The 14,546-nt window shown below is 36.9% G+C and overlaps 1 protein-coding gene across 2 annotated transcripts; it reads right to left on the reverse strand.

Moving 5' to 3' along the window:
- Positions 1–282: 282 nt before the first annotated feature.
- tam (DNA polymerase gamma, catalytic subunit tam) lies at positions 283–4,270 on the reverse strand. Of its 2 annotated transcripts, XM_089598575.1 has the most exons (3): positions 4,255–4,270; positions 3,919–3,981; positions 283–3,849 (listed from the first exon to the last, which is right to left on the reverse strand). In XM_089598575.1, exon 3 carries the CDS (start codon positions 3,837–3,839, stop codon positions 510–512), a length of 3,330 nt encoding a protein of 1,109 aa, XP_089454701.1. In that variant the 5' UTR covers positions 3,840–3,849; positions 3,919–3,981; positions 4,255–4,270; the 3' UTR covers positions 283–509. The 2 variants fall into 2 exon arrangements, with proteins under 2 accessions (XP_089454701.1, XP_014216683.2); XM_014361197.2 differs by lacking the exon at positions 4,255–4,270 and having other exon boundaries at positions 3,919–4,020.
- Between the last annotated feature and the right edge of the window lie 10,276 nt (positions 4,271–14,546).

Below are 14,546 nucleotides of genomic sequence, written 5' to 3' on the forward strand. Positions count from 1 at the left end.
TAGTTATAATAAATGATATAAAAAATCTATTTTTGACCATTTCGGATTTTATTTGGATTTACGGGTGCCAATACCGATAAGAAACTAATAGAAAAATCCCATTGTAAAATCAATGAATTTTCTATTGGTTTTGATTGGACCGCAACAACAGGGAGGGTTATTCATTTTAAAATAAAATGAAATTAAATGAAATTTCTATTGAACTGTATTCGGAAAAGCGAGTTCAAATACAGATTAGAAAACGCAGTTAAAAACATTTTTATTTATTAGAATAAAGCACTTATAAGATTTATATGGTAAGGACACGTACTACCTATAGTCAATATTTTCAGTATGATTTTAAAATTAATAAATTTATTTTTATTAGTAGGTTATAAAATTGTTTATTACGTAATTGTAAAAAGATGATTTTACAAGAGTATGGACATAATGTGATGAAATATATTGTTTTTCTATGCTGTTAAAAGATCTAGAAAATATTCTTGAACATAAACAAGAATACGAGTACTTTAGTTGCAGCTAGGTGCAAACAATCCGACCCAACCCTTGCTTTTGTCTAATGCAGCCCAGATGTCAAGGCTTTCTCCGTTCTCAACGCCGTAGCCCTCTTTAAGGCCATGAGGATTAGATGGAGTCGCGCAATCATGGGTTGCTTCTTTGCGAAGAACGGAGTCAACCTCGACACTAGTGTAAAAAGCGATGGATGCGGGTAAGTCTTTCATCTTTAACTTTGAGACAAAAAAGCAGCGGACGAGCAAATTTGTTACGTGCATTGCTAGAGCTGCATTGTACTTGTACGCGTCGGGTACTAAATAACGTACTTCGTCGTGGAAGGTGAGGCAAAGACTAATCTTGTCTTTCATTAGCCATCGCATACAGACCAGAGTTAGGTGAAGGAAGTCAACTGCAGAGCTCTGGACTACCCAATTGATTTTGGTTGGTAAGTTTTTGTCGTCACTGTCCAGTTCCAGAGCTCTACTTAACCGCGAGTTGAGAAATGGTGTGGCGGGTCTTGATCCTCCAGCTATCTCCTCCAGACTGTTGAACATGATAGACTCGGAACCGCCGACCCAACGGGGCCGTTCGAATAGCTCATTTCTTGGCTTATTGAGTAGTTGAGCTAGCTGGAATGACTCACGGGCTGTATAGAGCTGCAGCTGGTATTGTTTTTCTACTAGTTGTCGGGACGCAACGTTTAGGCGGTAAAGTTTTTGGCCTTTGGTCAAAGAGAACATCTTCCTGGCCTTTGATGAAGCCTCTTTGTCACTGATCGTTGGGTTGAATTGCTTCAGCAGCCTTTCGGCAAAGATCCGTCCAGCCCCATAGATTCGGGCATAGTTGATGATTTTGGCTTGGTCTCGAGAGATGCCGATCGCCTTGGCGGTCATACTATGCATATCAGTTCCCTGGACTTTGTTTCCGATTAGTGTCATCCAGCTGAAGGGTGTTGCACCTTGGATCTTTGGACCTGCAGCAGATGCGTCTCCAATAACTGAGGCAATCCAAAGTTCTTGACTATCGACGTCCGCACCTACAATACTATAGCCAGGGGGTGCGTTTATCATGGCTCGCAGTTCTGAGCCTATGCGCTCGCTACTGGCATTCGAAGCAGTCATCCACGCGGGCTCCACAGCCCGTCGAGTAAGAGTACCCGCAACCACAACTTGCGGAATTATCGCCCCCAAGTCGAAAATTTGTTTGCTGCCCAATTTTTTTGAGTCTTCATTACAGCTGTAACTGTGATTGCTACTGAATGGATCATGATAAGGATAATGACGCTGCTGACAATTGCTGTTACTTGAAATGACATTGCACCAAACTACGAGTTGCGAAATAATACGATCTCGATGGTTTTTCCAGTAAGAGCACACTTTTGAAATGTTAAGAACTCGCGTAGCACTTGTATCAGCACCAGCAAGAATGTTTTCCGAAAATTTATTAATAAAATCTTTTGCTAGAGGATTTCCTACATTAAAGTGGTCTCCGTTTTTATGAGGCAATTTGAAAAAGTAGCAACACTCATCTAGATTTGCATTTAATGAGTAATTAGACTTTATACCGACAAGTAAAGATGAATCTTCATTAAAGGATGATGACAATAAAAATGAATTATTAAGATTTTTTAAAGTAGATATTTGTTTAAGAGGTAATTTTGTATTTTTATTTGGTGTATGTGGAATTAGAAATCCCCATCCTTGTTCTTTCACGTAATGAAGTGGATAATTTTCCCACGTTAGGTTTAAAATTTTTGGCGTTATTTGCATTGAGGTACTTATATTTTGGACTTTTGGAAATGTATTCGAGTTTCTTTCAGGCTTCTCACAAAGTTTACGATACCAATTAGGATAACCAGCCATGTGAGGTATTCTCTTTGGTAAGTAATTTTTGGTATCCTTTAAGTAATTTAATTTATTTCCTAGATTCACTGATGTATCGTTTTTAGTGCAGTCATTAAAAACTTTACATTGATTGTTGAAAACTTTTTTATACCCTTTTTTCATGTTTAAATTTCTGGTGGTCCAATCTTCATCCCACATCCAAGGGTCAGTGGTATACTCTTTAGCAATTAATAATCTACACTCTTGATCTGCTTTTTTAGACAAACAAATTTTACTTTCCCGCTGTAAATCCTCATAAGTGGTTTCTGCTTCTTTTAAATACCTTAGCCAATTACGATTAACTGGTAGATATGCTAAGCCTAGCTCCAACATACCAGCCAATGTTGCAGGATGTGGAAATCGTTTTTCAAACATGGGGTATACTTTTTTCAGAACTTTGTAAGTTGCCACAACATCCAAGGCACAGTACAAGATTGAGTCATGAAAATTTTTTTTAATTTCATTTAAATTACCATTTATAAAAATATCTCTTTTGCTTTTATCCAAAATTTCTCCACAATATAATCTGTATACATCAGCTAAATTATTCAGAGAGGAAAGAGAATGTAAATTGTCATCGTTTTGCTTAGAACGTTTTGACTTTAAAAGTAAACGTTGATAACTACTAGTGCCGCTAACAGAAATATGTAATGCCATTGTGTCTAAAAATCTAGTAGCACTTTTAGTTAACCAATATTGTTCTCTTACTCGAATTCGATCGAAAGAAACATTGTGACCTACTACAATTTTAGGTGTTAATTGAAACTTACTTAAATAAGTGTCATTGTTGCTCTTTAAACTTTCCAAGGGAATTAAAAGATCTGTCTTCAAAGTTTTTTTCATAAAACTTGTATTGTGGATTTCCTCTACAAGGTGTTTAGAAACCCAACTATACCATGCAAATGGACTGACAGCCGTTGCTAAAACTGGCAATGGTCCATCCTTCACACACACTTCGACGTCAAACACCAATCCATTTTCTAATGGAAATTCTACAGTTTCAGGACCTGACTCTGTGTAACGTGTCCACCCCTCTTTGAATACGAAGTTTTTTGGTATTGCAGGCAAGTCTTTATTAAGCAATTGACTGATGGCAACTTGATAGGGTTGCACTTGATCCTGAGCAATATTTCGAAAGTGATCCTCTATGTTATGGCCTTGAAGTGAAGGAAGTGATACATTTACTTCGGGAATTTCAGGAGTACGTTCAGCGTTAAGACCAAACTTAGCTAACTCTTCCTTTATTAACAGAACATCATTTGACTGATAATTTTTCCTATCAATGTCCATTCCAAAGATATGCTCATAAAGTTTTTTAGGCAACATTTGAAGATTAATCTCATTATACCTTACTTTGTGTTGGCTTACATCACTAACCTTGTTTTTTGTGTTAAGTTGAGAATAGTTTTTCAAGTTGTATATTGAACCGTGACGCTTTGGTAACCTGTGTATCCAAAACATGATTCTCAATCTGTGGTAGAAAGATAATCATGAAAAATTTAGATTTCTCAAGAATAAATGTAGATTTTTTTAGACATACATCCTTTACTTCTGATGTCCAAATATTTTGTGCTTTTTTTTCGTTTTCTTGTCATTTAAATTACTTATAAACACAAGCAAACAGACTATATTCTTGCTTACTTTATGTATTATATCCATAGACATATAAAAATATGTAGACTGCTCATTCTTACGTACGGCGCTAAAGAACAAGTAAAAGGAGACACAAAATCGAACGTGGAAATGTACGAGAGAGACAGATGCCCACGTTCAATGTTGTGTCTCTTTTTACTTGTGCTTCAGTGCCGTACATAAGAATGAGCATTCTTCATTTCTTATACGTCTATGAGTATATCTCTATAAGCTAAACACCAACTGATCATTTTGTTCTTGCTCCGACTGCTTCGAGCTAACCCGAGCAGAGATGGGTATAGAGACCCACCTGAAAAAAAATTTCGGAATTCTATGTAGAATTACTTCTGTAAAACTTTCAGGAAAGCCATATGCCACTACACATGGTTTTACATATGGCATTACATAAACAGTTTTAGCTTGGTGATGCCATATGTAATTCCATATGGAAAAACACATGGAATTACTAATTGGAAAAAGAAAAAATTTCTATCATCTAGAAATAACTGCAAAATACCATAAGTTATTTGCAATTATCAATTTGTCTTACCATCGGGATAATAACTCTAAAACAAGGGGGTTCAGCTGATTTAACTTCTACAGAAAAAATTGAATTTTTTTTTTTTTTTTCTGAAATATAACTTGAATCCTCTTGTTTTCAAGTTCTCATGCAGATAGTAACACTAATTGTTCACAGTAAATGACGCATTACAGTATTCTGCAGTTATTTCTAGATGGCAAAATTTTTTTCCTTTTTCCAATTTGTAATTCTATGTGTTTTTTCAAATGAAATTACATATATGGCATTACCAAGCTAAAACCCATTATGTAATGCCATACGTAAAATCATATGCTATGACACATGGCTTTCCTGAAGGTAGAACAGAAGCAATCACACATGGAATTCCGTCTTTCTTTTTCAGGTGGGGATGGAGATGAGTGTTATGAGTATGACCTATTCCTTGGGCTGGACGTAGAGTACGAAGTTGTTGGTGACGTTCTTCATCTAACACATGGTGTTGTTCGGGTGGGTTCGTTACCCGGTAAGGGTGAGGCAAGAAAGTGCCAGGCCAGGAGCTTACAAGCTTCGCTTTAGGGTGCGGGCCGCACATTGTTGACCTGGATAGGCTGGGTGCGAAGTTGACACAACCTACGTGCAGTTTCTAGGAATATGGGTATGGCGGAGGAAATGCAAATGAGTCGGAGTACTCGGAGTTTGTGCGAGGGCTTGCGGCCTTTTGGAAGGAACGTGCAGGAATGTGACTGAGTCAAAGCTTACATGAGACTTTCTACGAAAGTACGTGCAGAAAAACTAATAAGTAGGAGCTCGCATGAGGGTTTATGGCTTTGGGAAGGTACGTGTATGAGTATGAGTCAAAGCTTATGTAAAAGTTATAGTTACAGCCAGAGATGAGTATAGAGATATTGCTAACGCGGCAGCGTTGGGTTAGGCGGATTCAATATCAGGACTTTTTCCCTAGATCGTATATATAGCTGTACGATCTAGGAAGAATGTTCCGTCAAGCAGACAGCACAACAGTGAAGGTGCGTTGCCAAAGACGCGCGAAAATTAAAAATTATAATACTATAACACCAGTGCCTATCACCCAATGACCCAGGGCGCTAACTGGCCTCTCAATTAAATAATAAAGTATTAATTATTAACACAAGCGCCTATCACCAGATGACCTGGAGCAATCACTGGTCGCTTTTATAATAATAAAGTATTAATTAATAGCACAAGCGCCTGTCATCCGATGACCCAGGGCGCTTACTAGCCTCTTTATTAAATCATAAAATATTAATAAACAGCACAAGCACCTATTACCTGATGACCGTTGTGCTATTAATTAATAATATACATCGTTTAATAAAGCGACCAGTAAGCGCCCCGGGTCATCGGATAATAGGCGCTTAAGCTTTTAATGAATAATATATTTCGTTTTACAAAGCGACCAGTAAGCGCCCCAGGTCATCGGGTGATAGGCGCTTGTGTTAATAATTAATACTTTTAAATTTATTAAAGAGGCCAGAAAGCGCCCTGAGTCATCGGGTGAAAGGTGCTTGTGCTATAAATTAATAATACATATCGTTTAATAAAGTGACCAGTAAGTGCCCCAGGTCACTTGGTAGTAGGCCTTTGGGTTATTAATTAACCTTTTATTAATTTATCAAGTTGCAACTAAGCACCCTGGGTCATTGGGTGACAGACGCCTGTGCTTTTAATTAATAATATATTTCGAATAATAAAGCTACGAGTGAGCGCCCCAGGTCATCGGGTGATAGGTGCTTGTGTTAAAAATTAATACTTTTTTATTTAATAGAGAGGCCAGTATGCGCCCTAAGTCATCGAGTGATAGGTGCTTGTGTTAGTAATTAATATTTCATTATTTAATAGATAGGCCAGTGAGCGCCCCGGGTCATCGGGTGATAGGCGCTTGTATTAATAATGAATACTTTATTATCTTATAGAGACGCCAGTGAGCGCTTGGGGTCATTGGGTGATAGGCGCTTGTGTTAATAATTAATATTTTATTATTTAATAGAGAGGCTAGTAAGCGCCCTGGGTCATCGGGTGACAGGCGCTTGTGCTATAAATTAATAATATACATCGTTTAATAAAGTGACCAGTAAGCACCCTGGGTCACTATAGGTTACAGGCGTTTGTGTTAATAATTAATATTTTATTATTTAACAGAGTGGCCATTAAGCGCCTCGGGTTATTGGGTTATAGGCACTTGTGTTAATAATTAATACTCCATTATTTAATAGAGAGGCCAGTAAGTGCTCTGGGTCATTGGGTAATTGGTGCTTGTGCTATTGTTAATATTTTATTTTTTAATAAAGCGACTAGTAAGCGCCCCAGGTCATTGAATGATAGGCGTTTGTGTGAAAAATTTATACTTTATTATTTAATAGAGAGGCCAGTAAGGGCCCCAGGTCACTAGGTAATAGGCGTTTGTGTTAATAATCAATACTTTATCATTTAATTGAGAGGCCAGTTAGCGCCCCGATTTATTGGGTGATGGGCACTTGTGTTATTAATATTACCATTTTTAATTTCCGCGTGTCTTTGGCAATGCTTCTTTACTGCTGGGCTGTCTGCTCGATGGAACATTCTCCCTAGATCGTATAGCTATATATACGATCTAGGGAAAAAGTTCCGATATTGAATCCGCCTATCCCAACGCTGCTAACGCCAATGCTACGATCCCCAACTCCTCCAAAGCACCATATGTAAGACGTGACAACGTTGCGTGGTTGGGGGCGCTACTGTCGATTTACTGGTGATGTGATCCGCAATCTTGCCAGCAGTAAAGCAGACGACGTCGGGCTACTTGCTTTTTTTCGTGACATTTTCTGATTGTAAACAAAGCATATTGTGCTAGACGTAAACAAACACACAGACCAAAAAAAATAGTTTCATGTGCCAAAAAGAAGAATGGAAATAACAGCTCCGATACTTGCTGTTATGTTTGACTCCAGCAGTTCCAGTTCTAGTGATTCAGACGATAATTCATTGTTTTTTAGCAGTGACGATGAAAATGATGAAAGAAGAGTTAAGCCCAGAGTGATGTATTTCATTGAAATCTACTCCTAAAAACTGCATCTAGAATTCATAAAACAGAATAACCATTAACTAGAAACAAATATGAATATGAACATTGTAAGAATGTGAAGAAAGCATTTTTTAGGTACGTAGGAATGTGACAGTTTATAAACGAGAATTACATCAATAGAGCCTCCATTTTCGAGTTACGAGTGAGAAAAAATATGGGGCATATTTTTCTCATTCATAAAAGATTTGATAAAATATTTTGAGGTTACGAAAAAACATTTTCCATTACATTACGATATCGTTATAAATACTTATACCGTTTATTGCTCGTTCGACTAATCCTTCAGACAACATCACATTTAACTTTTTTCCCGTACTGGCATCAACAATTGACCCACCTTTTTTGGTGTTCATGATGCAAAATGTGAAATTATCTACTTGAATAAAAAACACAAGGACTTCGAAAAAATCCTAACAATTTAGCTACTCGAAAATATAGGAGCTGTTCACATAGACATTTTTTGCTTAATTCAATGTGGACGTTCATATTGAAAAGGGTGTTCCCCTGTTCCGCTAAACTCAAATTGAGTGAACAGACTGAACAGACCTATACCTCTTTTTCCATCAGGCAACAAAGCCTATATTTATATGGTCGCAACTACGTTGACTGACAGAGAACATAGTATAGGTCTGTTCAGTCTGTTCACTCAATTTGAGTTTAGCGGAACAGTGGAACCCCCTTTTCAATATGAACGTTCACATTGAATTAAGCAAAAAATGTCTATGTGAACAGCTCCATAGTCTGCTTTACTGCTGGCGGGATTGCGCGGGATCACAGCAAAAAAATGTCACGAAAAAGAGCAAGTAGACCGACGTCGTCTGCTTTACTGCTGGCGGGATTGCGGATCACATCACCAGTAACTCGACAGTAGCGCCCCCAACCACGCAACGTTGTCACGTCTTACACATGCAACTGCTGGCGGCGATTACGGATTACACCCAATAACTGTTACCAGGTGCGTGTACCGACCGTTTTTAGGCAACTTTAAGGTCCGGGGGCTGGATACGTGGATACAGGCAGTATCGAGCCCGGATATTTAAAATATGTCTGCTATCTCTTTCACACAGCTGATCACTACTATTTACGTTTAACAGCATCTATGGCAGCCATTGCAATTAGCTTAAGGCAAACGGAGACTAGTTTTAATCAGGTTACTACTCGTATCGGACAGCGTGCGCCTACAAGAAGAGGAGTGGATTCGCGTGGAAATGGTCATATGAGGCTCTTTTACCGTCAAGCTTGAATCAGATGGCGCCAGGGCACGTCGCGGCTGTCATGGCCGTCTCACTCACACAACATTACTTTTCAGTATTGTATGTACATAGGAAATTAAAGTGTAGTGGTAAAGCGCAATATTTGAAATTTTGAAATGAATAAGGAAGACAAGAAAGAATATTATGGGAGCTTGAAAGTTTCAGAATTGAAAAAGCTTTTAAAAGGGAAAGGAGCAAGAGTCAGTGAAAGAAAAGCAGAACTCGTGGACAGGTAAGCCATGACTTGGGAGCGGCAAAAATGTTGGTCTCCCAATTGCTTCGAGCCACTTTTTTTTATCACACTATCAGAAGGAAATTTAAATTTCACTTTCTTATCGCAGGATATTACACTGCACTTCATTTTTCCTACTATCTTGAAACGTAAATGCAAACAAAAATTGTCTGCAAACAACAGCAATCATTTACAAAGGTTGTGTCTTCTGCTTTGCTCATCACACAGATAGGCTCACGGACACAATACACAACTGTAAATTTGACGGTGTGTAAGTATGACAGCCGCGACGTGCCCTGGCGCCATCTGATTCAAGCTTGACGGTAAAAGAGCCTCATCGGCGCACATTTTGGAGAGACGTGGAAGGGGTATACCGAATGTGTGTCCAGAAGGAGAGTAGTGAAAATGTTGACTATAGCTATATATCTAAGTGCACATCAAAGCAAGCGACGACACGAGTTTTTCTCTTTTGACTGCAACCGAGTATATCGTATACATATTAAACTGATTTTCGCTCTCGCTCTTTTTTCTTTTTCCCCTACTTTAAATACTTATTTTGAAATTCGGTACTATTTTGAAAAAATGTTTAGCTATTGTTTTAAGGGTGGCAGTTAAGTTATAATCCCTAATTTATTATTTTTCCTCATAACTGTTATGAACTGTAGGACAAGCTCCGAAGGTTATTAGTGAATATAAGTGGCTTTCAGATCCCTTAGGACCGAAGTTTCGGTAGCTAAGTTGCTTGATGCTTTAGCCGCCACTCGAATTTTTTTGTTATCACGGGATCGATTCAAACTTGTAGATTTTTTTTTAATGCAGTTTATCGTTTTGTTTAAATTTCTTTTATTCGTGTTTTATTTAAATTTATAAATAATGTTGCCAACTTTTTTTTTTTTTCAATACGTTGAAATAAATATATTTTTTATACTAAATCTATTTAATAATTTAGTAGGATGATACTTCTCGTTGGCAAGGCCATTTCGCAATTTCATAATAACAAAACAAATTTTTTAAGATGTAAGTGTAATTACATCTTAAAACTTTAAAAAATTATAAACATCTAATATATTAAGAGAGAAAAAATCCGAAGGCACAATAAAACATATACAAAACTGTCTAAACATTTTGATTTGCGTCTTTTGTTGTAAAATATAAAAAATCACATCAGTGCCCATCTTCTGCAATTACTACAGGTTGAAATTTTAATCAATGAAAACATGCAATTAACAAATGAGAGAACAAATCCAAAGGCACAAGAAAACTCACTTTTATTACAATAGCATAAAATATGATTATTACCAGCAAAATTTTTACTTTCCTCACAATTTATACCTCGTGGTAACAAGTACTTGTTATTTAATTATTTAATTTATAGTGTGTGTGATTTTTTTTTTAAGGAAATGATTAAGCTGTTCCGATCAATAATATTTTATACGATGATGATATCATTTCTTTTAAGTTTTAAGACGCATAAATAACACTTATATCTTAAGAAATTTATTTTATTATTATGAAATTGCGAAATGGTCTTGCCAACGAGAAGTATTAACTTACTAAATTATGAGATAGATTTAGTATAAAAAGTATATATTTATTTCAACGTATTGAAAAAAAAAAAAAGTTGGCAACATTATTTATAAATTTAAATAAAACATGAATAAAAGAAATTTAAACAAAACGATAAACTGCATTAAAAAAAAATCTACAAGTTTGAATCGATCCCATGATAACAAAAGAATTCGAGTGGCGGCTAAAGCATCAAGCAACTTAGCTACCGAAACTTCGGTCCTAAGGGATCTGAAAGCCACTCATATTCACTAATAACCTTCGGAGCTTGTCCTACAGTTCATAACAATTATGAGAAAAAATAATAAATTAGGGATTATAACTTAACTGCTATCCTCAAAACAATAGCTGAACATTTTTTCAAAATAATACTGAATTTCAAAATAAGTATTTAAAGTAGGGGAAAAAGAAAAAAAAGCGAAAGCAAAAATCAGTTAAACATATATAGCATATACTCAGTTGCAGTCAAAAGAGAAAAACTCGTATCATCGCTTGCTTTAGCTGTGCGCTCAGATATATAGCTATAGTCAACATTTTCACTCCTCTCCTCGTAGACACACATTCGGTATACCCCTTCCACGTCTCTCCAAAATGTGCGCCTATATGACCATTTCCACGCGAATCCACTCCTCTTCTCGTAGGCGCACGCTGTCCGATACGAATAGTAAGATGTGCGCCCGGTTCGACGGCTGAGTGTAGTGGGGCGCTGCAATCAGTGCCAAAAAGTCGTCTCGCATCGTAGCATTGGCGTTATGGCGTTAGCAATCTCTCTACTCATCTCTGTTATAGCTTGGTGCAAGAATGCGAATAAGTCAGAGGTTGCATGACAGCTTATGTATTGACAATTCCATCTGGAAAAAATAAAATATCGTCTCCCAAAGATCTCAAAATGTTCGTAATGATAAAGGAGTTTCCGTACAGCTTGTTTTCTATTAATTAATATGCACTAAAGTCGTCTGGTATCCATTCGATATTATTCGTTGTCATTATTATTATTACTGTCGCTGTCATTGCCACTGTTATTGCTATAGAATGTATTCTGTAATATAACAGCATTTTAATTTTGGTGCACATTGCTCGACTCGAGGTTGGGACGGTCGGTAGCGCTATTGTCGTGAGCAACCAATTTTCCTATATATCTCAGAACAATACCTTGGATCGATAAAATACAGAGCTGGCTCCTTACAAGAGATTGCTAACGCCAATGCTACGAGGTGAAACGACTTTTTAGCACTTATTGATCAAGGCAACCTGCCGTCGAACCAACTCAGTCAAAAATTATTAGCTATTATTTTAACTATTAATTATAGCTGTATTTACAGCTATAATCACCTACAATAATAGCTATAATTGACTACAAAGTATACAAGCGACGACATGAGTTTTTCTCTTTTGACTGCAACCGAGTATATGCTATATATATTTAACTGACTCTTGCTCTCTCGCTCTTGCTTGAATGTTATATATCAATCTTACATTCGATTAAATCGTGAAACTAAATGCTCATAATTTTATGCACAGAATTTGATATCAAAACATTTTTTTTTTTCCGTACGTTAATACTTAATTTGAAATCTAGTATTATTTTGAAAAAATGTTCAGCTAATTTTTTTAAGGATGGCAGTTCAGCTATAACCACTGATTAATTATTTTTCCTCATCATAATTGTTATGAACTGTAGGACAAGCCCCGGAGGTTATCGATGAACAAATGTGACTTTAAGATCTTCGTCCCTCGAAGTTTCGATAGCTAAGGTAGTAAGGGCTTATGCAACTACTGTTCTTGTTTTGCTATCTGAGGATCGATTCCAACTGTCGGCAAATCTTTTTTTTAACGTGATTTATCATTCTAGTTTATTTTCTTTTTAGTTATGTTTTATTGAAATTTGTGAATAATATTGAAAAACCCTTTTTTCCCTATACATCGAAATACATTTTTTTTAATACTTATTATATTAAATAATTTCATAAGCTGATACTTATCGTTAGCATGGCCATTTCGGAATTTTATAATAATAAAATAATTTCTTAGGATATGAGTATAATTCTTACATTTAAAACTCCCAAGAAATTATTAACATCCAAAGTAAGAGAGAAAAAATCTTTATACATAATTTTCATTAATCTTTAGTTTTTTTTTTCTAAGAAATGATTAAGCTGTTCTGATCGATATTTTTATCTATCTATACAATAATCATAATCTTCGAAGGACAAGAAAACTTACATAAAACTTCCTAAACATTTATTTTCCGTCTTTTGTTGTAAAAAAATTCTAGGTATAGCAGCTATACTTATTGTGTTGATGAAATATGTAATTTCAATGTCAATTACATAATGTTGGTTCTAGACCAAACTTTTAATTAGCGTATGTAAATATCAAAACTTAATACCTTTGAAAATTATGCAACAAAAATCTGAACGCTTGTCTCTCCTTCCTCTCTCTCTCTCTCTCTCTCTCTCGCACACATCAAGACACCCTCCTTCTCTCTCCGGCCTTTCTTCCTCGCGCAGTCTAGGTGAGCGTAAACGGCGTTACGGTATATAGCTATAGTCGAAATTTCCGTTTCTTTCCTCGTAGGCACACATTCGGTATACCCCGTCCACATGCTTCCAAAATGTGCGCCTATATGCTCATTTCCACGTGAATCCACTCCTCTTTTCGGGCAAGTACCTCTGTGATTTTTCACATGTACGTTTTTACCACAGATTGCTCCGCAAAGAGGTTTTTAGGCGACTTTCTCGCAGCATAATTGCCTAATTTTCTCCCACCCCCTCCTGTAATGGGAAGCCTCCCATCCCTTTCCTTGTCTCTTTCCTAAATGTTAAGTGCCCATAGTGGTGTGCCCTTATCAAAGGAGCTGGACGTAGAGTACTCTATAATATATATATATATATATATATATATATATATATATATATATATGAAAAAAAAAACATATATGTGGCCAAGAAACGGCCGACACGATGGCTCAGCGCCGCTAATTGTACAGTAGAGGTCGTTTAATTCGTTGAACGGGAAATTCAAACAATCAATTCCCATCGGCTGATTCGATCCCGTAACATCTTTCATTGGTCAATTTTGTATTTTCCACTCAATGAATTAAACGGCCTCCATCGTACAGTGGGTCGAGGGACAGTGCGGCGGATAGCCGCCATTTATAGCACATGTGCATGTCAGTGGGGGTCAATTTGAAACTGTAAATAACATTTCACATTATACCTCTCCGCATTGCCATTCTACAATCGCACTTTCGATGCACTTTGCGAGTGCGTAGGGTCAGAGCAATCATAGAAGAGGCCTTAGGTCGCGGTTACATGGCTGCGGAAGCAGGCAATAGAACGTCACTGCGTCAGAAAAAAAGGTTACCCTACCATTGGTTTAGCAAGTGACGCTTCCGTTTCCGTTATACAAAAAGTGCATCGTGCACATGGATACGGAACTCGACGTAACGTATCGACGGAAGTCAACGAAATATTAATTTAACATAATAATTACCATACTTTTTTAATGCTTTTACGTGTGATTGTACTTATAGCAGTGATAGCTGTCAGAAAATTTCAAGAAATGACAGTCATTTAATAATAGTTTTTATTAAATACACTATACCAAACTATTCACGCTTGAACTCTTCATGACCATTGGCTGCTACTCTGACGCAACGCGTTCATGTGCATGATGCACTTTCTGTTTAACGGAAACAGAAAAGCGTCACTTGCTAAACTGATGGTGCGGGAACCTTTTTTTCTGACGCAGTGACGTTCCGTTGGCTACTTTCGCAGCCATATAACCGCGGCTTTAGGCACAAAACGGTATATCTATATACACTGGAAAATAGTGGAAGATGCTGAAAATGGCAGAGTCAATC

This window comes from Copidosoma floridanum, unplaced genomic scaffold (assembly GCF_036245765.1).
Source record: "Copidosoma floridanum isolate Cflo_tuat_1 unplaced genomic scaffold, Cflo_Japanese_pri ptg000006l, whole genome shotgun sequence".
NCBI classification, from domain to species: Eukaryota; Metazoa; Arthropoda; class Insecta; order Hymenoptera; family Encyrtidae; genus Copidosoma; species Copidosoma floridanum.

Excerpts from the sequence above, each read along its gene's own strand:
- tam (XM_089598575.1), bottom strand. The coding sequence starts at position 3,839 with ATGTTTTGGATACACAGGTTACCAAAGCGTCACGGTTCAATATACAAC.